The sequence below is a fragment of the Melopsittacus undulatus genome, unplaced genomic scaffold (assembly GCF_012275295.1).
Source record: "Melopsittacus undulatus isolate bMelUnd1 unplaced genomic scaffold, bMelUnd1.mat.Z mat_scaffold_799_arrow_ctg1, whole genome shotgun sequence".
In the NCBI taxonomy this organism is placed as follows: domain Eukaryota; kingdom Metazoa; phylum Chordata; class Aves; order Psittaciformes; family Psittaculidae; genus Melopsittacus; species Melopsittacus undulatus.
Window position 1 is genome coordinate 7,148 of NW_022994604.1, and position 22,813 is coordinate 29,960.

Genomic DNA, 22,813 nt, shown 5'->3' on the forward strand with positions numbered 1-22,813 from the left:
CAACTGAGGTAACATCCTGCTCTTATGATAATCAGTTCCAAGTACTTCATTTGAATATGCCCCTAAACTCCATTTTTTCTTAAAAATGTGTTTTTATAAAAGCATGAAAAACGACAGAAAACCAATTAATAAGAGTTAGTCTTGTATATTTTTATCCACAACTGTATTTTACATATGCCAAACTTCTGCTTTAGCAAAAGAAACAAAGAGTAAAAATAAATTCTCTCCCAGCTATTTACACACAGGAATTACCCTGCTGTGGGACTTTACTCTAAAGTCCCTCTAACCCAAGGTACAATCTTAGGTGTATCTTTTTGTGATTTTGGTTCTTGGAAGTTTTCAGCAAACCTTTCTCTTGCTTTATCCCAGTTCTTTTTATTCTTGCTCTGGATGATCTGAACATCTTCAGCTGAAGCTGGTCTACTGGTACCCAAACCTGCATGCGTCTTATGTAACTGAAGGTGGATCTGTCAAATACATTAAATATGGTAACTGCAAGTTAGGTATTCTAAATACTTTTACATCATGTTTTGCAACACTAATTCCAACCCCCATCCCCAAGTGCTTTTCTTTAAGCCTCTAATAACATAGAATCATAGAACAGTTTTGTTTGGAAGGGACCTTAAAGCTCATCTACTTGGAGCCCCCTCCCACAAGCAGGGACACCTTCCACTAGACCAGGTTGCTCAAAGCCCCATCAGACCTGGCCCTGAACACTGCTGAGGATGTGGCATCCACAGCTTCTCTGGGCACCCTGTGCCAGTGCCTCACTGGCAAAACTCTCATAGCGAAGAACATACCTAGATCATATGCAGACATCTAAAGTACTATTAAAAAGATGTGTCAAATCACCAGTTCTGGGAACTATGAGCTGGAATGCTGAATGATGTAACCTGCCACTAACTGTGAAGTATTCCTCACTAAGTCAACAGTGTATAATCCCTGTGCTGTGTAGTCCAACAACAAAAGGTACAGTGTTGCTCTGAGCAGCCCTACTGCCAAAAGCACATCCCTGGTGAACAAAATGGGGCTGCCACAGAGGCCCAGAACTTGATGGCTACAGTGACTTTAGCCAATTGTTTCTTCCTCATGGTTCATTCATCTAGCTTGATTTTGTGCCACATCAGCCTCAGAGAAACTGAAGAATTCCACCAAGTCCATCTTGAATTCTTATCACCTAAAATTATTTCAATCTTCCTCCCAACTTTATATTCAGTTATAAGATTTTTTAATTGCTAGAAGCTGCCTGTACTCCCCTGTTTCGTACCAAGCATGGATATTACTGGCATTTTCTAGTTAAGGAACAAAATCACTGAAAAATTTCAAAATACTTTATTAATCAAGTGACTTGAGATTAGGCCTACTGAGATTATTCCTTCCTAACCAGAATTTAAAATGTTTTAAGTTAATAGTAGCTTACAAGTGCACATTTTCCACTGCAAATACATTTCTATCCCTTTTTGCTTCAAGGAAAAAACAGACAGACCTACCGGATCCTTGATACCAACCACCATCCTTGCCCAGGCCTTCCCCCTTCTTCCATCCCATCTTCTCCAGCATTTTATGTCCTTTATTGCTGTTGCTGATTTCACTTTCAGAAAGTTTAAGATAACTGATAAACAAGAGTTAATATGAAGAGTATGCTCTCTACCCAAATACTGAAGGAGAGAAATGTGCAGGCTCTAGAAATCAGGACTCAACTATGATACTTTTCCTACTTCCACAAAGAGTTATGCAGGATACACTAGTGCTACATTTGCAAGTTCTTTCATTAATATTACCAAAGTTATTTCAAGAGCCCCTGATCAATATCAACATAACAGTCCCTTCTGAACTACTTAATTTATTTCTGTGATTGAACTTCTGGGTGGGAACCAATTGCACTAGGTAAAAGACAGTATTCCTGCCTCACCACCAAATCATCCTAACACACATTTCATTGTCTCATACTTCCTTTTACTAACCTACAAGTTCATGTGTTTTTTTAGAAAACCCCACAACTACAGAAACAAAGGAATGATCAAAGAGGAAGACTAAAGCAAGTGCTGTTGTGTCCTAAGATAGGCTGGGTATTGACAGCGAAAGAAACTGCAGGTGAAAAATCTGCATGTGTACCATTAGTGGGACTGGATGAGAAAAAACAGAAGCTGAGGCACTTGAAAAATAGGTAATATTGAAGGTGTCAGTAGTGCAGGTGAGGAGTTCTGTTTTTAGTTGGTAAGGAAGTGATCTAACCGTTCTTAACGGCCAAAACTGATTTCTGTATGGAAGGTGAGAAAGAGCATTTATTACTACTAAGTGAGAATAGTTTACTATTTTCTAGATCTCTTAACACATTATATGTAGGTAATGAATACTTAACAAACTATATCCTAGTAACAACTTAGTACCTCTTTATCATAATTTTTTTAGATTCACTGAAGACACAGAGGATGCCTCGCTTCCATTCAAATCAGTCTCCCTATCCCCCCAGCAAACTTACATATGAACAGACGCTGGACTATCATCTCTCTGGAAGGTTCCTTCACTTCCAATGGTCTCTCTGCGTTTTCCCGCTCTGTCTTTGTACTTTGGATTCTTCACTGCTTTATTGTCTTCATACTCTGTGTTCTTTATCAGCAGGTTAAATACCATCAGGAGAAATAAAGTGGACTTTACATTTTTTATTTTTTGATAACTCCAATGCTTCCGCCAAAAGTAAGGCATTTTCAGTCTATTTCATTAATTCTAACATTTTATAACAAAACCCCATAGTTCTCATTTAGTGGTTTCTTACCTTACAGCCATACTTTGTAAGGTTTTGTGTGTGATGTTATTGCCATCATCACATAATAAGTTTAATTTTGCCAAATTCATTAATTTCACAGAGGCTGTAATAAATTAACAGGTTCTCCTGAATCTTCACTTGTTCTGAAGAACCAATCTCGCCATATTAATCAGAAAACTATACAGACATGCTTTCTGTTTAAGCATTTGCCTGCTCCTCTACAGTTATTTCTTCAGAATAGGTGACAGAACTAAGCATGTGCATATATGTTATACTGGTATTATTTGGTACCTCAAGAATTTTGAGAGAAATGATGTCATTCTGCTTTCTACACAAATACTTAGGACAAGTGCTAGATGTAACCTCATAAAAATAATCTTCAGAACAGAAGTAACTAGAATACTTACATACTATATTGCCTGTACATTCATGTTGGCTTTCTTCTATAGCAAAGCAGACTTAAAATAAAAACTTAAAAAATTTCCCTCTTCCTTCCATTTTCAGTTGCTCATTATTTTTTTCCTTTCCAAATACAAAATAGCACTGCAATTTAGTAAAAACTTATTTGCAGAAATAAAAGTTGAAATTACTTTTAAAAAAATAAAAACCTTAATCTCAAAAGGATGCAGAGTATTGCACATAATGGAATGAATCTTCTTTTCCTAAACTTTTAACAGAACTTTCATCACCTGTTACTATAATTTTTTCTGTAATGGTTTGTAAATAATTAATATTTAGTGTACAAAAGACAAATCTGAGTTAAACTACTAGGTCCATCTTATAACAAAAAAGCCCTAGTTATCATTGTGGTTTCTTACCCTACAGTCATATTTGTATGGTATGTGTGTGATGTTATTGCCATCATTACCAGGCTGAAGTTTGAATGAATTTTAAAGTTCTCCTTATTCAATTAATTCTATGGCTTAATATAGGAATCACAAAATAGATGCAGACATCAAACCCTTAATCAACTTCTATTGTAAACTCACCTGTAAACCATATTTTTCACGTATTTTTTTAATGCTTTTCTTCTGACTATCTCTCTCTCTTCTTTGCTAAGTGCTGGGCAAACTAAAAGGAAGAACACAGGATTGATTTTCTAATTAATTATGTAACAATATTTTGAACTTAAGACAACTGTGAGAATTTTTATTCTAATATTACAGACCAAGAAAAAAAATACATCATTATGTTGGCTTGGGTTCAGCAGTAGCGGTCATTTTTCTCCTTCTCAGTAGCTGGTGCAGTGTTGTGGTTTTGACTTTCCAGTCTGGGGAACAGTGCTGATAACACCAGTGTTTTTAGTTGCTGCTTAGTAATGTTTAGTCTGACCACGGACTTTCTGAGTCTCATGCCCTGCCAGGGAGTAGGTGAAGCTGGAGGAAGCAGAGACAAGACACCTGACCCAAACTAACCGAAGAGGTATTCCATAGCACAGCATGTCACGCCCACTATATAAACTGGGAGCAGTTACCCAAAAGGACTAGATCACTGTTCGGGTTGGACTGGGTATCGATCGGCAGGTAGTGAGCAGTTGTATTCTCTTCCCTTGTTATTTCCCTTATCATTATTATTATTGGTGGTAGCAACAGTGATTTGTGTTATACCAGAGTTACTGGACTGTTCTTATCTAAACCTGTGGGAGTTACATTCATTCGATTCTCCTCCCCATCCCTCCGGGAGCCGGGGGGAGGAAGGAGGGGAGTGGGAGAGCGACTACATGGTTCTGAGTTACTGGCTGGACTTAAACCTTGACACATGTATTGTAGCATTGTTCCCAGGTAAGAAAAAATCTGTAAGAAAGCTGAAGTAATTATTATGCTTATAAAATAAATAGCCATAAAAATAAAGAGCCAAAAATGAAAAAGAAAACCTAAACCAACAAACATATCCTCAATAACATTACTAACCAGAAGATTCCTTTTTCCTGTCAAGACGAAGATGTGCTCTGACTTGTCCTGGTTCACATCCATCACAAGTATCACTGCCATGATGTATGTGAAAAGAAAGCACAGGTTCACCAATCTTCACTTCATCTCCATGTTCCAAGATGTAGGGATCACATTTTGTTTTAGGCTACAGCAAAAGAAAGTTTTGAAAGCCAGGCTAATTAGTTACTAATGAAGGGTACTTCTATTCCAAAGGTATTCTATTTCATGAATACTTTTCATAATTAATTCATCTTAGTCTGACAAATACAGATAAGTATTCACTGCAGTGGGTATTTCACACTAGCAACTGCAACAGTTGCAACCTAATATAAAAGAAAAACAAAAATATTGTAAATAGCCTAAAATGAGAAGGGAAACAATGAAAAGATAAATGTCTGAAATAATATACAATGATGTTTTTAGTGATTTGCCATAAGTTTTCTTCAATGTAGCATTATAAGCAACAGGTACTCACCTGAAGAATCTGATTTCCATTAACAACTGTTCCATTCTGACTGCCTTGATCCACAAGAACATAATTTTGCAAATCGTGGTCAAAATACACTTCTGCATGGAACTGATAAATAGAAGGCTAAGCGAAGTGTTCTTATTAAGGAAATACTTAACAATGTATATGCTATTTTAAAGTAAGATTTCAGAATACATTTTAAATGAGTGGCTTTGGTGCTCATGACCCAGGACACAATGATTAACCATCATTTGCTGTTTCTTTTATATCCTTGCTGATACTGAGACTAACAACCTATTTTTTTTTGTTTTGTTGTTGCAATTTTATATAGACACTGAACAGAGAAAACACAACTCCAAACTCAATGCTCTACCTCCAAAAATGGCCACTGAGCAAAATACAACATCCATTTCTTGCAGCCTTCTAAGGGTCTCAGTAAAAAACAGAAGTCTAAAAAAATCCTGTGACTGCTTCAAATTTGACAAGCAAAGTTCCCTTTTGTTACAGTTGAGAAAAAAATAATCAATCTGGGAAGAAAATGTTCATTTAAAGCCAAATCTCTTCTTATCTTTGAGCAATAATGGAGTTTCTACATTCAGTAATAAAAAAAATAAAGAAATCAAAGTAGCATTTTGTAGAATGGCTAGCATTTACAACAGGAATACTCCCATAACAGTGAAGAATGACTAGCTCATTCAATAAATAATTTAATTCCTAGCTCTGTTTTATTGATTAGGATGAACCCAAACTTCTTCTGAAGATGCTACATCTACAGGGTGCAGTGTTTTTTTTTTTAATCTCACTTTACACTCAAGGAAATGACAAAGTGGTACACAGCTATTAACTATGAATAACAAGGTACACAAACTAGTAGTCAACTTTTTGGTCCTACAGATCTGTAATTTATTTTCCTGCCTTTGAGTCTTTATCTGCAAAGTGAAGTAACTTCTCATATAAACAGGCACGTACTAAAATGGTTGCATCACAGATAAATAAAAAGACTTGGCTTCTTCATGCATCTAATTTCAAATACATGCCTGAAAAGAAGTCATTAATAGCAGGAAAAGATTTGTTCTGGAAATTATCAGTATGAAATATGATGCATGGTTGATTAATCAGAACTAGACATAGTGAAACAGTAAAGTGTATCTCAGATATTGCATTTGCAGACAGTTTTGGTTTTTTTTTTTTTGTTTGGATGACATGTGTTTGTCAATCTAGATTTTCTTTTATTAAGAGTGCTGTATTTTGGTCTGCAAGAGCCATTAATTTATTTTTAATCCTTCTTAGCCAGACAAAAAGTTTTCCATTAAGACCTGTTACTGAAAGAAATGATGTTAAATCTTCAAACTCCCTGTACATCACTTATATATTTATACAGTTGCCTTTAAGAAACAAAGTTAAACCTGTTAGTCTACCTAAACTGCAAGCATTTGATTACTTTATGAGAAAGTTCTAACTAGGTACATCAATATTCTACATACCATTAGTAATTTACAGAACAGTAAGGTTTCTTCCAGTTCAACAACTAATAAATGCAAGATTCAAAGAATTTTTATTTTTTTTACTGTGCATTAATTACACTGTGGACTAGTAAAAGTCCAATTAAAAAAAAAAAAATCAAATTTACCTTTTCTAGACTTTGAAATCGCACTGCTGTTCATGTTAAATTCCCATTTAGGAAAATACTGTATGTTTTTCTTTTTCTAACTTCAAATATCTCATTCTTAAGAAAATGAATGTAAGGTTTTGAAGAATTTAAAAACATAAAATACAAAGCTTCATTCATATGACGATCTATCATTCAGAAGAGAGAAACAAGTTACCTTACTGACTCCAACTTCAGGAATCTCAAGTGTGTGTCCAACACTTTTTTCTCTGAAAAGGCAAGTTGATATATAAAATCACAACAAATTAGAAATATGTGCATTTCACTAGAACTTTAAATACTATGCTTTCCTTCTGAGCTACTGGGGAGCTTTACAGATATAAACCACTGTGTTGCTCTATAGGCCATGTGAGTACTTGCTTCAGGTCCCTTCTTCCATCCATAAACTATACACAGTAGACAATAAACATATGATCAAGCTGTACCGTTAATTTTTTATCTATAAATTTGTTATTTCTATCTGAACGTTTATACTCATACAATGTCTGTAAATAATAGTCTGAACTCTGCATCTTTTACGCTTTTCAGTTGGTATTCAATACTCAATGCTGAAGTTGACTTCTTGGAAATGTTAAGCAATACAAGCAATGAGAGAGTAGCTGATATAATTTTTTTTTTAAATCAAAGATACTGCAGTAGGAGCAAGAATTTGTGTATTAGTTCCTTATACCAGGGATGAAGAAGCAACGCAGCTAGCAAAGGACTTACATGCAAAATACAAGAATTATCATTTGTTAATCTTCACAAAAAATGTACCTAGAACACTCAAGATGTAAGAACGAATCAAAAACACTTCAGCATTAGATAAGAGCAGTTGAAAAGGAGAAGTGGGGTTTTCAATAAATGTGGAAAAAAGCATTGATTCATCCCTAAATTCATCACCCACAATGAACAAATTTTGTTTTTTTTAATAGTAGAACTTAAAAAATACATACCAGCCATTTTAGTATTTAAAAATGATGAACCAACCCTACTGGAATTTTAAACGTGTTGAGGAACTCCAGAATATGTTTCCTCATGAGCCTGAATTTCTAAAGTGTGTTCTTCCATTTCTGAAAGTTATCAGTGGTTCTGAAAAAACGTTACTTACTTTCTAGAAAACAACTGTTTTCAAAGAATGACTTGCAGGTTACGCTGCCATTAGGGCTCAGACACAGGATCAAGTCATCATTAACAATCACTGACTGCTGAGCTAAAATTAACTGTGTATGCTATTATCACAGCCGTCGTGACGTTAAGTGACATGACCGAAATGTGGGCTAACCTAACTCCAGAGTACCTCACAACTTCTGCATGCTAGGAGACAAGCACAAAGAGTAGGGACAAGCAATCCTGACTGGCTTCCACAGCTTTCAAAGTGAGGTACAATTTCAGATATATATATATATATATATATATATATATATATATATATATATATATGTGTTATATATATATATATGTATATAGCAAATTCTACTCAATTTTACCTTCCAATTGTAGCAGGCTTCACAGCTGTGATAATATAAAGTGATCAGTCTGCAGAACTGGTGATCTTATTACAATCACTCTGATACAAGGAGGCCAGATCTTTTCTTCATCTGTAATTATATAAAAAAACCCAATACTGTTACTACCAACAAATTACAGTTTTATCCTATAGCCCATAGCTTTCAAATAACTGATAAACATGCAGCCATGATCTGGCTGAATCCTATGCAAATTTCAGAAAAATAAATGTATAACCACATCTGAGAAAACTTTGATGAGACTACTGCTTCAAAGGCTTTCTAACTGCATACTGAAGTATTAAAAAGGTTCACCTAATTCTCGTCATTTACATGTGCACAACCATTTAGTGAAAATAATAGAATATAAATACATTAATAAAAATTTCATACTGTAAATTTATGGGTCATTAGTGATAACAGAATACAATTTTAGTTTGAGAAAAGGCAGCCCCTATTTGTTCACCACATCTCAAACCAAATGCATACAGAACTCTGTATTTGATAACTCAAATGTCAAACTTATTTTACTAGCTTTTACTCTTATAGAACTATGTACCAATATAAGAAGTAAAAAATAATAGATGAGCCTACAGATACCTATGCTTTTTTGCACCAGTTAAGTAATTATATTCCAATGGTTCTATAATTCTGTTCTTGGGAAGTACATTTGCAAAAACTGTCTCCAGTGATGTCAGTTAGAAACAGATATGGATAGATGGGAAGACACCAGTTCACAAGGTACAAAGAGGTGAGAAACTGTCTCCAGTTTTTATTACTCCAGCATTATTGCAGAATTTATTAGAAAACAGCACGGGCAGTAAGTCTGTAAGCCTGATGAGAGCAAGCACATTTTGAATGGCATTAATCACTTAGAATATAAGTAGCTAAGTAAGTAAAGTAATGAGAACAGAAGAGACGAACTGACTATTTAACTGTGGAGCAGGGCAAAGGCTGCAGTACAGACTTCTAGAGGTTGTGTTTTAACTCTGTGCATTTGCTTACCTGTATCCTTTGCATAGACATAGTTACAATTGGCTGCATTACAGTTTTCACAGGGTTTGGGGGTTTGGTTTGTTTGGGTTTTTTTTTGTTTCTTTGGTGGTTTGTTGTTTTGTTTTGTTTTTTTTTTTCCCAAAAGACAGTTCAATTCTAGAACATCTCTGATACAGAACTGCATACAGATTTCCTCTCTATACCCATTTCTTGCAAGTTGCCACTGGAATACAAACTGGGATTTCAACTAGTACTGAGTACTCCATGCAGATCCTTTTCACCACAGTGGACTCACAATGACTGTTCATGTACAGTATCAAAGATATTATATATTTGTTGGAGTTAATATATGAAATTACTGTGAGTTCTGTACTAGAATCTCTATTTCATAACAGACTTTCTCTTCTCCTGTCCCTATGCTAATCTAAACAAATCTTATACCACCAGTGAGTTTCTACACAAGCACAGGATGCTATACCTCTAAAGAGCTTTTACAAATACATCACTACTTCTGTGCAAGTAAAAAGAAAGAAACAAATGCTACTAACATATATATAACTTCTTAATTCAAAGTATCTTAAGACACGTGCTTTTATGTATTCATTTTTTTTAAATTATCCAGACTGTTTTCCTGTAATTAGTTCTTAATGGAGTCCTGTAAAAATACTGTAATATCATACATAAAAGCCATAATAATTCACCTTCATTTTCTGAGTCTTCTGAATAAGCAGTTTCTTCACTTGTTACTTCATCCTCACTGCTGTATGCTTCACACTCAGAATCTGTAATTTCACCTTCTTCTGGCTCACTCTCTGTGTCTCCTGTTCTCCTGTCATCTGCATGTGCTGCCGCATCCGGTGTACTTTTGCAAGAATGTGAATTTATATTGTCTGTAGAAATAGATTCTTTGGCTGTTAGACTGTTTTGTGGTTCTGTGTCCATTTAGTCTTCTTTCTTATGCTTGGAGACTCCTCTTCTTCAGTAGAACTTAGCTGCTCAGCAGTGGAAAAGCAATTCAGAATGCTAGATGATTTCTGCTCTTCTGTGTCCAGATCCTGGAGGGGAGTTACAGAATGTTACATTCTTTACAGATCGAGTTATTCTGAAGTCTGCTATCAGCCTGGAAGTAAATTCTTCACTAGGAAGAATTATTTTTACAACTATTAAGAAACAGTTTAAGATTTCCAGGAAGCTTTGTATATGCAGTCAAGAGAGCATTTCAGTAGAAACATTTTCACGTCCTGTTAGGCATGACTGACAGAGACCATCTTCTATGTGGGAGACTGCATTCTTCTTCTAAACTTCACTTACTGCCTCCTCTTTTCTCACACAAAACTCAAGATCCTTGTCCTCACTTTCAAACTGGTACAACAGCATCTTGAGTATTTTTCCATTTTGACTTTATGACACTTACTTCTGTCCCTCTCTCACTCAACTGTGGCAACTTGTTTAAAAGTTCTTTAACTGATCTTCATCATATCTTCCTCCTGGTTTTGTCTTCTTCTCACATTTTCCCACAGTGGGTCCAGAATATTCTGGAATGCCCACCCATGCTTGCCTAATCACCTGTTCTTCCTCCTTTCAGAATTTAAACTTTAAAAAAAGCCTTTCATACAAGATACTGGAGAGAATTTAGTTTATGCTATGTGAAAACAGTTCTACTGAGTATCCATTTTGTACTGCAACAAATTTCTCCACTGAATAACAGACAGATAAGATCCTTACCACTAGCATTTCATCAGCAGAAAAAAAGAACATCAACATTTTTTAAAGTGAGAAATCTAAAATGTCAAAATGTCATAATAATTTTGTCAGAGTAATTTTTACCTTGAAAATTTAATTCTCAATCTATTTACCTATTAATCTATGCTCATCTCAGGAAAAAAAAAAAAAAAAAGAAGAAAAAGGAAAAGAAAAATGAACACAAATGGTTTGGCTTGAAAAGATAAATAAAAAAACCTCTCATATTTTTAATTATTTACCATCTTAAATTCAAAATGAACGCATTCAGTTGCCGTGAACTGTACCAAACGCTGCAGCACATCAGTTAAAAAAAAACAACAAAAAATTTAACTTTTTTCAGTGAGTTCTCATATAGAGTATTTGATATTTCAAGATACATGCATTAATGTGAACGTTAATATCATGGAAATAAAAGCACTTTCAATTTTCAGAATTGTAAAAACCTCTTCGTTGGCATGGGTGTAAGACAAACACAAGAATCCCTTTGAGCCCACCAGTCCAGCTGTTGGATACAACTTTACAGTGTACTTTTGAAATACTTTCAGTAAGATGGCAGATTGTCAGGAAAACCCATCACATTTTAAAAGACTTCATGCTTTAACTGAAAGACTGTTGATTTGGTTAGGGTTTCTCCACAATGTACTAGCTGTCCTCCTGGAGTCCTCTGAAGTATCAAGACAAGGAAGGAAAAGGATGTTTATTTTAAATAAAAGATACAGTAATCTTGCCAAAAGTAATCTTTTGGCAAATCTGATTTCACTTTTATGAGTGACTTTTTCCAGTGTATTTTTCCTTGTCTACATGTTTGGTATATATATTAGACTGATATCCAATACACCAACGTGCTCTGCAAATCTATTTTTTCCTGTAATACTGTGACCTATCAAAGTTTTACTCATGCACTCTGAAAGCAGAAACTAAATGGTCTACTCAAATCACAGCTGAAGCAGAGCAAGAGATGGCTGTGACGCACTGATGCCCAAGTATAATACTCCACACATTCAGGTCTTTCTCCACAGTGAACCCAGTGATACTAATTTTTGGTATCACTTCAGATATTCTACATTACAAAATAAAAAGTTGCTGTTTCAAAAACCTGGTTACTAAAGAGTACACTTTCTTCCAGGTTGAAAACAGGAATTAAAAAAAAACTTTATAGACAGACGAAGCATTCTGCACATACAGTCTGCCAATATGACCATTAAACCAGTTCTCAGCTGTTTTATTTTTTCCACTATTGCTACAATCAACTGTTAGGAAAGTAAACAAACTAAGTAGCTCTGTTAAAGACTGATAAAAATGTAATCTTCACATTTAGAAATCCCTGTACAAAACTGAGGATTTAAAAATTGCATTCCTAAAGAATATGGATTTTAATCATGTTATGATTTTATGATGTTATGACCGCCTGATCAAGAAGACTTTGGATGAAGCACTCCATAGACAGACAGGAACACCGTCACACTCACAGGCCCTTGTCCTCATGGGGGACTTCAACCACCCTGATATCTGTTGGAGGGACAGTACGGCCCGGCACAAGCAATCCAGGAGGTTCCTCAATTGTGTGGAAGACAACTTCCTTCTGCAAGCAATAAAGGAGCCAACAAGGAGAGGCGCCGTGCTTGACCTTGTGCTCACCAACAGGGAGGGGCTCATTGGAAATGTGATGCCTCAGGGCAGACTTGGCTGTAGTGATCACAAGATAGTTGAGTTCAAGATCCTCAGACAGTGAGAAGAGCGTGCAGTAAGCTCACTGCCCTGGACTTCAAGAGAGCAGACTTTGGGCTCTTCAGGAACCTGCTGAGTAAGATTCCATGGGATATAGCCCTAGAGAGCAAGGGGGCCCAAGACTCTTGGTTAATATTCAAGGATCACCTGCTACAAGCTCAAGAGTGTTGCATCCCAACTAGAAGGAAGTGCAGCAGGAGGGCCAGGAGACCTTGGATGGATAAGGAGCTACTGAGGAAACTTCAAAGGAAAAAAAGAGGCTTATAAAAAGTGGAAGCAAGGACAGGCAGCCTGGCAAGAATACAGGGATGTTGTCCAGGAAGCTAGGGACCAGGTTAGGAAAGCTAAGGCCCAGTTAGAATTAAACTTGGCTAGGGATATGAAAGATAACAGGAAGGGATTCTATACATATACTGCAAATAAAAGATAGACTAAGGACAATGTAGGCCCCCTCCAGAAACTTTCAGGAGAACTGGCTACACAGGACTTGGAGAAGCCTGAGGTCCTGAATGAATTCTTTGCCGCAGTCCTCACTGGCAAAGGTTCTGACCACACCACCCAAGTCCTGGAAGGCAGATGCAAGGGACTGTGAGAATGAAGACCTTGGACCCACTGTAAGAGAGGGTCTGGTTCAAGACATTTTAAGAACCTGAACCTGCACAAGTCATAGAATCATTGAACAGTTAAGGTTGGAAAGGACAGTCAACCGTATTCTGGGCTGCACCAAAAGAAGCGTAACCAGCAGGTCGAAGGAGGTGATCCTGCCCCTCTACTCTGCTCTCATGAGACCTCACTTGGAGTATTGTGTGCAGTTCTGGTGTCCTCAACATAAAAAGGACATGGAACTGTTGGAACACGTCCAGAGGAGGCCACGAGGATGATCAGGGGACTGGAGCACCTACTGTATGAAGACAGGCTGAGAAAGTTGGGGGCTGTTCAGCCTGGAGAAAAGAAGGCTGCATGGAGACCTCGTAGCAGCTTTCCAGTATCTGAAGGGGGCCTATAAGGATGCTGGGGATGGACTCTTCATAAGGAACTTTAGTGATAGCACAAGGGGTAATGGGTTAAAACTTCAACAGGGGAAGTTCAGAGTGATACAAGAAGGAAGTTCTTTACTGTGAGGGTGGTGAGGCACTGGAATGGGTTGCCCAGGGAAGTTGTGAATGGTCCATCCCTGGTGGTATTCAAGGTCAGACTGGACAGAGCCTTGGGTGACCTGGTTTAGTGGGAAGTGTCCCTGCCCATGGCATGCCATGGTTGGACCTAGATTATCTTAAGATCCTTTAGAACCCTAACTACTCTATGATTTCACAGGTCTGCATTAAAATACTCATCTTGGTGACGTCTGAAGATTAAGGCTGGGATGCTGAGTGGGGATGCTAAAATTCTTAAAGCATTTGAGGTGGTCTTTACTTGTGCTGGAGAAATCCTTTTGCACTATATATGATTACAAGTACTTACACAGAACATATGTAACATGTAACTATGCAAACAGCACCTAATATCTTGCGTCCACATAGCCACCGCTTAAAAAACCAAGCAACTGGCAGTAAACAGAATATTCAGTAAATACCATCCTGAATGACCTACCAAATATTAGCAATGCACTTTATTTCTCTTTGCCAGGATATTTTATCATTCATCCCAACTCAAGGAATCATAGAATCAACTAGATTGGAAAGGACCTTTAAAATCACCAAGTCCAACCTTTACCCTAGAACTGCCACATCTATCACAAAACTACTAAGGGCCTCATCTATCCATTTTTTGAACACTTCCAGGGACAGTGATTCCACCACTTCCTTGGGCAGCCTGTTCCAACACCTGGGCACCCTTCAGTGAAGAAATTTCTCATATCCATTCTAAACCTCAACTGGCTCAGCCTGAGGTCATTACATCTTGTCCTGTTACTTGGCAGAAGAGATTGATGCCCACATCACTCTCTCCTTTCAGGTAGCTGTAGAGTGATACGGTCCCCCCCTGAGCCTTCTCTTCTCCAAGCTAAACAATCCCAGTTCTTTCAGCTGTTTCTCATCACACTTGTGCTCCAGACCCTTCACCAGCTTTTTTGCCCTTTTTGAACCAGTTCCAGCACCTCAATGTCTCCCTTGTAGTGAGAGACCCAGAACTGAACACAGGATTTGAGGTGCAGCCTCACCAGTGCCCAGCACAGGGGGATGGTCACTGCCCCAGCCCTGCTGGCCACACTATTGCTGATACTGGCCAGGATGCCATTGGCCTTCTTGGCTACCTGGGCACAAGCTGGATCATGTTCAGCTCCGTCAATCAGCATGCCCAGGTCCTTTTCCATGAGCAGCTTTCCCACTCTTCCCCAAGCCTGGAGCGTTGCATGGGCTGTTGTGACCCAAGTGTAGGACATGGCACTTTGTCTTGTTGAATCTCGTATCATTTGCCACAGCCCATATATCCAGCCTTCTAGATCCCTCTGCAAGAGCCTTCCTGTCCTTCAGCAGGTCAACACTCCTAGCCAACTTGGTGTCATCTGCATAATTACTGAGGATTCATTCAATCCCCTCATCCACATCATCAGTGAAGACATAAACAATACTGGCCCTAACACCAAGGCTTGAGGGACACCACTAGATGTGACACCATTTACCACCACCCTTTGGGCTCTGCCATCCAGCCATCTTTTACCCAACGAAAAACATACCTGTCCAGGGCATGAGCAGCCAGTTTCTCCATTTCCAATACAGAACTCTCACAATACAGTATACAAAGTATGCAAGTACACACTTATTATAACCATGCTTTCTACACCACTGTATTAGGCACATACACATTCCTTTCTGTGCTGCTTTGCCTAATATATCTAAATAGTCAGTAGACCTACCCTAACAGTCACATGTTGGATACAGATGACCTCTGTGTGATTCAGCTTTGAGAAACTTTTTATCTGTTGGGTATCACCACATGATCTCTGATTTTTCTCTCATGAAGCATGAATAAAATTGAGAAGTAGGATGACTCTGCTCCATAATAAACTACTTCTTGACTACAGGGTCGAGTTAGTTTGCATTTCAGCAAAATAAAAAGACAGTCAAAGGTGCAAGTGAAATCAGGATTTTTATGTATCCCATGAGGACTGATCTTGTAAGAATTACAAATCATGCTAATGTGACTGGAATTGATGGTTTTGCTTTATAAAAAATAGGCCACAAACTACCAATTACAACAACCCTCTGAAATGCAGACTGACAATCTTAAAAACATACATGAATGATTATAGTCACAAATATTTTAATGAAAAATTTAAAGTATTTTAAGCACTTAGCTATACTTTTTGCCTTACTGTGACAGAGCAAGATATTCTATCTTTCGAAACTTCGTATTTTTCTGTATTACGCCTGAAGGGGGCCTACAGGGATGCTGGGGAGGGACTACTCATTAGGGACTGTAGTGATAGGACAAGGGGTAACGGGTTGAAACTTAAACAGCAGATGTTTAGACTGGATATAAGGAAGAAATTCTTTACTGTTAGGGTGGTGAGGTACTGGGTTGCCCAGGAGGTAGTGAATGCTCTATCCCTGGCAGTGTTCAAGACCAGGTTGGATGAAGCCTTGGGTGATATGGTTTATTGTGAGGTGTCCCTGCCCATGGCAGAGGGGTTGGAACTAGATGATCTTGAGGTCCTTTCCAATCCTAACTGTTCTATGATCAACATGCATGTTCATGCAATCCATCAGCATGCCTACAAATTAGAATTTAACCGTGAGCATATATATAACTAGCATATATAACTAGCTTAATTTTAAGTGCACTGTTTAAACTACTGTTTTATAAATCAATTTCTTTTGTATAAAACATACAAGTATGTACAAATACAACTTTTCAGAAATGTGTAGTCTGTTGCTTCTTCATTTGCTAGTTCAGCAGATGATTTAATGGAATCATGAGCACTCAGCTTTCTAAACTAAATGGCTGAATATTAGAACTTTAGCACTGACTCTCTCAATTTGAAATATTAATCTTAAAAAAAAGTATTTTACTAAAACATTTTCAAACATTTTTAAATAGCTTTCACTCAGATGACTAAGCTTTACTTGCTAGCACTGTTTCACAAGTACTTCAGTTACTTTTTCCACCCTACACAATACTTTAATTTCCAATGCAAAAAAAGTCTGATTAAAAGCCAGAAAAAGAGCAAAGCTCTTTCTGTATCATAAAGAAGCCTTTCTAAACACAGGAGGATAGCTCCGAAAAGACAGGAAACATAAATTTGCCTTACTTAAAGAATGCATAGTTTGTTTAGTTAGGACACTGTACATTAACACAGTAATGCTAACTATGTCTCTTGCCAAATATTCTAGAATTGTCATCAAAGTTTTCTTCAGATGTTTTACCTATACAGTGTTTCAAATATATTTCAAAGTTACTTTGTAGATAAACTGATTTTGGTCAATAGCTTCCAAAAACATAGCTCCCTTAGGAAAATAGGTATCTTAGATATTAGTTTTTCCTTTAATAAAAGTATCAAGATTAAAGGTAAACATCCACAGACTAATGTATCTGTTATCTCAACTCTACCTTCACCAGAAGCTGCAATCCAAAAGAAGAAATCTTCAGATTAGCCATGGTTTCTGTCAACTGACGTACCTAAAGATGGGACGAATATCAGCAAAAGTAAACTACACATGATTAAAAAAAAATTAAAAAAAAAAAAAAAATCACTGCTTGAAGAGTTCTAAGGGAAATACTACTACGAAAGCCTTGTCTCTCCTACAGAAGGAGATAGGACATATCTATAATGGAACAGAACATGGCAGAAGTTAATTTTGAGCATCATGCTGAAATACAATTTACTAGTAGTTTAAGACTAAACTGCAAAACAGTTTCTGGGAAGAAAATGGCATATGGCAGACTCTGCATCTAAATTTTGCTGCGTATTTCTAATGTCACCAGTACAACAAGCAGAACTATGTGATCACATACGACACATAGTCTATTATCCAGCCTATATAGGCAGCACTGGATCTTGATATTGGGCCAGGGATCACGATACATTTATGCAACCTCATGGTTGTTTTTAATTTTTTTTAATTTTTTTAAACTTTTCCAAATTTGCTTATGTAAAGGCTTTTCTTGTACAGCAGATCACATGGTATTTCTTGCCCCACTTTTTTTCAGTATTCCACTACAAAGAGGTATCAGAACTGAACTGTATGCCCAAAAGTTCCAATGTATTCCACCAATCCTTTTATGTGAGCTGCACAGAGGCTACTTAATACTTCAAGCCAGCAAATAAAATCCTCGTCCATCTATTAAAAGCAAGCATGTGGGCAGCATGCTTAGTTTCATAAGTCAAAAGAAAACTATTTGTAATACAGAAGTTTGTGACTGAGAAGACTCTCTTTACACGAAATACTTGTATAAATCAGGAACATTCCTCAGGAGATACTAATCACCGGGAGTTACTTTCTGCTTTTTTGTTTTTTACAATTAGAAGTACATTCATTTTAGAAGACACTCACTAGTATTTTCTGTTTTGTAGTGCAGCTTGTTAAAAATACAGTAATATTTTAACACATTATTCTTCAGATCCTCAGATGTATGTTGCTTTTTCAAGAATGCTGCAATATTGGTGGAGACTACACTTGCCAGTTCTGTATTTCTAAGCACCCCAACTTGCTACTCATAAATAGATACTATATGTAACATAGCTGAGTACTCTAAATTCTTCACAATAGCTACATACTAAACCACAACTAAAAAATCCTCCTATGACCAGAAATAGGGTTAACAGATTAGCCCAGTTACCATCTTTTAGATTGAAAAAATGTATTAATTTTGGTTTAAACATAATAAATCATTCAAAATTCACATACAATTTCTGTAAAAACTATATAGCTATCAGTACCATCCACACAGAAATATCTGCTGTAATAATATATACATGTAGCTGATAAATTTTCATATTTCTTTTATTTGTCTACTTCTAAGTAATACTGCATATCTATCAAAACTTGCTTATATTAACTCTTTAACTGGAAAAGAAAGAAAAGTTTTGTGAGTGTTTTATGTACTTGAGATTCTAGAACTACTGTTCACTGTCTTTCCTTGTTTCACATGCATATTCTAGTAAACCACCTCATCTTCATTTAGGCATAATGAAATTCAAGGGTGTATGACATATTCCCATAATTAGCCTGTGGTATTGCTTTATTTACCACTATTACTGGTCCACAGACCAGGCAATAAATTAAACTGTTCTCCAACTTGTACTGGCTATAGAAAGTCAAGTAAAACATACTTCCCAGAAATTATGGAAGGAAAAAGGAGAAGGCTGTGCCTAAGTGTTTCAGAAAAACATTTCAATAGACAACTCTTCAACACAATGTCCTACTTAAAACCAGACATTCTGGGGTTTGTTTCAGGATGTAAATAATGCAGTAACTAGCATGAACTAATTAGTGACTTTTCCAATACCTCACTAAACTGAACAACAGTAATATTGCCAAGAAACACCAAGCATCTCTGAACTGGATTGTGCATCATATTTTTTTTTGTTTTATAACAGAAAAAAATTAAGATCTGTTAGAATAAAAGATTAATCTTTATACTGATGTAACTTTTTTTTTAAACTAAGGAACAAATTTCTTACAGGATTAAGAACCACATAAGAATGAACTGAGCATGTAAAACAGGACAGGTTCTTTGTTTTGTCTAAATCTAACAGTTATGTAAATGATATTTACAACAGACATTATTTTCCTTTTTGAAATTTAAAGAGTAATTTTTTTTATTTTGTACGCTCCCATTTTTTGTTTTAAAAAAAGTAGAAAAGGTCTTGATTCTTACTATGACACTAACCTTCACTTACTGTTGACAGACACAAAGATCTGTGTACTAATCAATATGACTTAAAAGTTTTTTCTGTTATCTTGTTGGTCAAACAAATTAATTCAAAATAAATCAAAGTATTCTGCTCACTATCAGTAGAACACATCAGAAAGTGGATGCCTACTTCCTACCTTATGACTGTGAAAGCTTCACCACAAGAGTTGTTTAACAAACCATCTATATAAAAAGTATTGTATCAACATAAATTAAGCTAAAGACAAGCATCTATTTCTAGAAAAATCAAATGACAGAAGCAGACTCTGACTGGATCCCAAAAAGTAGACAATGTTATTTGTCAGATCAGAGCAAACGTGCCACAGACCATTTATAAATACACTTGTGTATTTTGGTAAGTATGTAACAGTTGACAAGACTAAATTTAGGAGATTTATTAACTGCATTATACAATAATGCAATTAAACCCTTATTTCTACTAGCTTTCGATTCTGCTTTCCTGATGCATGATGAACAAAGTTCTGTATTAACAATGCCTTTTGAGAGTGACAGAATGCTAATCCAGCAGTTGTACACAACCTGCCCAGAAGCTGGATGCTGGTAAAACTCCTAGTTTCAACTGTGTTAGCTCCTCTCTCTGAAATCTAAATGATCATTATAATTACTGTTGCTATGCATACACCTCAAGCTTTCAGAACAGAGTGGTTTACATGAAGTTTTCTCAGAGAAGAAACTCCCACATCAGCTATAATCACACAATCATAGGATGATTGAGTTTGGGAGGGACCTTAAAGATCCTCTAGTTCCAACCCCCCTGTCATCTGGAGGGACACCTTCCGCTAGACCAGGTTGCTCCAAGCCCCATTCAACCTGGCCTTAAACATCGCCAGGGATAGGGCATCTGTTTATTTATAAAATCTGCAGTCAATCCACTACCACTATCCATTTAACCTACCTTCACTGGTTCTTAATGTAAACAGTTTCCATTTTGAAATCTTTCACAAGATCTCAAGTTCTGATACAAAATTTTCAAACTTGGTACTGGCGCTACGTAACTGTTATGTAAGAAAGAGTACCTGGGCACTAATACGATTACTTCAGATTTCAACCTATCAGCTTGACTGAGGCCCACATAATGGAATTATGCATTGAATAATAAGGCTTCAGTCCCTTACAGTGATAATTTATTAAGATCTACAGCTTATCCATGCACTGTGGACAACAAAAATGTATTGAACAAATAAAACAGCGATAAGAGAACATAATATGCAAAGAATTTGAACTTCACAGATGTTTCCTCAATCCTAAATGATGTTAGAGATACAGTAAAATGTCAATGGCGTGAGCTTTGGAATAAAATCACAAAGAAGTGGTGGTGTGTGCATGTGTTTCCAAACTTTTAGTCAGTTTTTGATTCACCATATGAATTTAAAAAAAAAAACCAACCAACCAACCAGAACAAAAAAACACCAACAAAAAAAAAAACACAAGCCAAAGCCCCCAAACCAAGACACTGAGGTAATACTGACATTCTGATGTAAATCCAGCCCACACAATCCCTGAATTCATTCTGGTGTGGTTGCTGGACATTCAATTTTAGGGATCTATACAGTTGTACCGTAATAAAATAACATTGAAAAAGTGAGGGGATTGAAGTTTTGAGTTCCATCCTTAATCACTCAATGGAAAACTATTTGAACACTTATCACACATTAGCAACCTGCTGTATACAGTTTAAGGATGTTTGAATCCTTCAGAAATAAGCATACATCTTCAGCATAAAACTAAACCCCACATGATAAATTGCATCATGAAAAAAAGCCCTAGGTTTTGTGATTTCTCTCTGTCAGTTCTAATGTTACCTTATGGTCATTTGCAGTAATCCGCTCTGGCTCTTTTCTCTTCTTTTTCCCTTTTTTATCCCTGGTGTGCTGAGTACCAGAGGTCTGATAAGACTGCAGATCCACTCGTGAATGAAACTGGTATCGGCCACTTTCCACATCACAGTAGTAATAAATTCCAGTTGCTGGATCATAATATAGTTGATTTTCCTTTATAAGGACCAAGTAACAGTGTTATCATCATTTCATTAAATACACTCATCAAAGAGATACCTACTTAATAAGGAACCATATACTAAGTTTAAAAAAAAAACAAACCAAACCAAAATTCAAATGTGGTGGCTTGACAAGGGCTGACTACCTGGTGGCCTGTCCAGCCAGGCTCTTCAATCCTCCTCCTCACCAGGACCGGAGAGACCACAAGATGAAAAGCTCGTAGGTCAAGAAGACAGGGATATCACCCTCAAGGGCAAGCCAGATTCAATTTGGTGAAAATAAACTGACTGAAATCATTGAACAACTAATTTTCATTACTATTCACCTTCAGTAACATGTTTTTCAAATCAAAGTCAGTTTCGATCTTAGTTCTTTGCTCACATCAACTTTTACTACTAAAACTTTTTCAAGAGAGAAAAACACCAAGGGTTTTGAAAATAATCCTTACCGAATTATAGTAGAATCCAGTACTGTGGTCATAATACAGTCCTGTATTTTCATCATAAATAAATCCGGTTTGTGAAACAGCAGCTTCAGCAGCAGCTCTCAAGCTCTCTGCCAAAGAACCCTCTGGCAATGAAGTATCTTCTGCTTCCTGATACCAGAAAGTAACAAATTATATTTTCTTCCAAAAATGAGCACTTTACAATACCCTATTTTAAATAAAACACATTAGTGTTTGATGGACTTGGGACTGTTTCAATAGTTATTAAACAAGAAGACAAAAATCTAACTGTAGTTTACTGATAAACTCCTACTGTGTCTTTTCCCCAACCTTTACTCAGAAGTAGCCGTGATGAGCAACATACGCAGCAAGTTTCTTTCAGTACATTCCTGAAAAAGATTTCTTCTTTGCTCCATTTCAGTTGCTAGATGCTAAGGCACAAAATCAGCTAAGCTGCTGGATAACAGAATGAAGAAAAAAACCACAAAAAAATAGCCACATAACCCCCCCCCCCCCAACAACTTCCTTTCTGTCTCTGTTGTCTCCTTATATCAGTGGAAGAAAAGAAAAAGTACATTTCAGATAGTTAGCATGACCATCTTGAACATACCCTACTGATTTAATGCCATGCTTCCAGGCTATGTAGGACATAGTTTTTTTCTGTTTGTGTTCTTTTTAAACAAATCTAGGATTATGTTACACTCG

General features: G+C 36.7%; 1 protein-coding gene across 1 annotated transcript; it reads right to left on the reverse strand.

Moving 5' to 3' along the window:
- Positions 1–129: 129 nt before the first annotated feature.
- LOC101880288 (angiogenic factor with G patch and FHA domains 1) lies at positions 130–22,270 on the reverse strand (the record flags this gene model as incomplete). The annotated part of the gene is given in 15 exon segments (XM_034074286.1): positions 130–467; positions 1,491–1,505; positions 1,507–1,591; positions 2,483–2,610; positions 3,757–3,782; positions 3,785–3,838; positions 4,678–4,843; positions 5,174–5,275; positions 6,994–7,045; positions 8,306–8,351; positions 8,354–8,416; positions 10,021–10,263; positions 10,266–10,374; positions 21,469–21,657; positions 22,112–22,270. Coding segments are annotated over 15 exon segments (1,638 nt in total), but the record flags the coding sequence as incomplete, so codon positions are not given.
- Between the last annotated feature and the right edge of the window lie 543 nt (positions 22,271–22,813).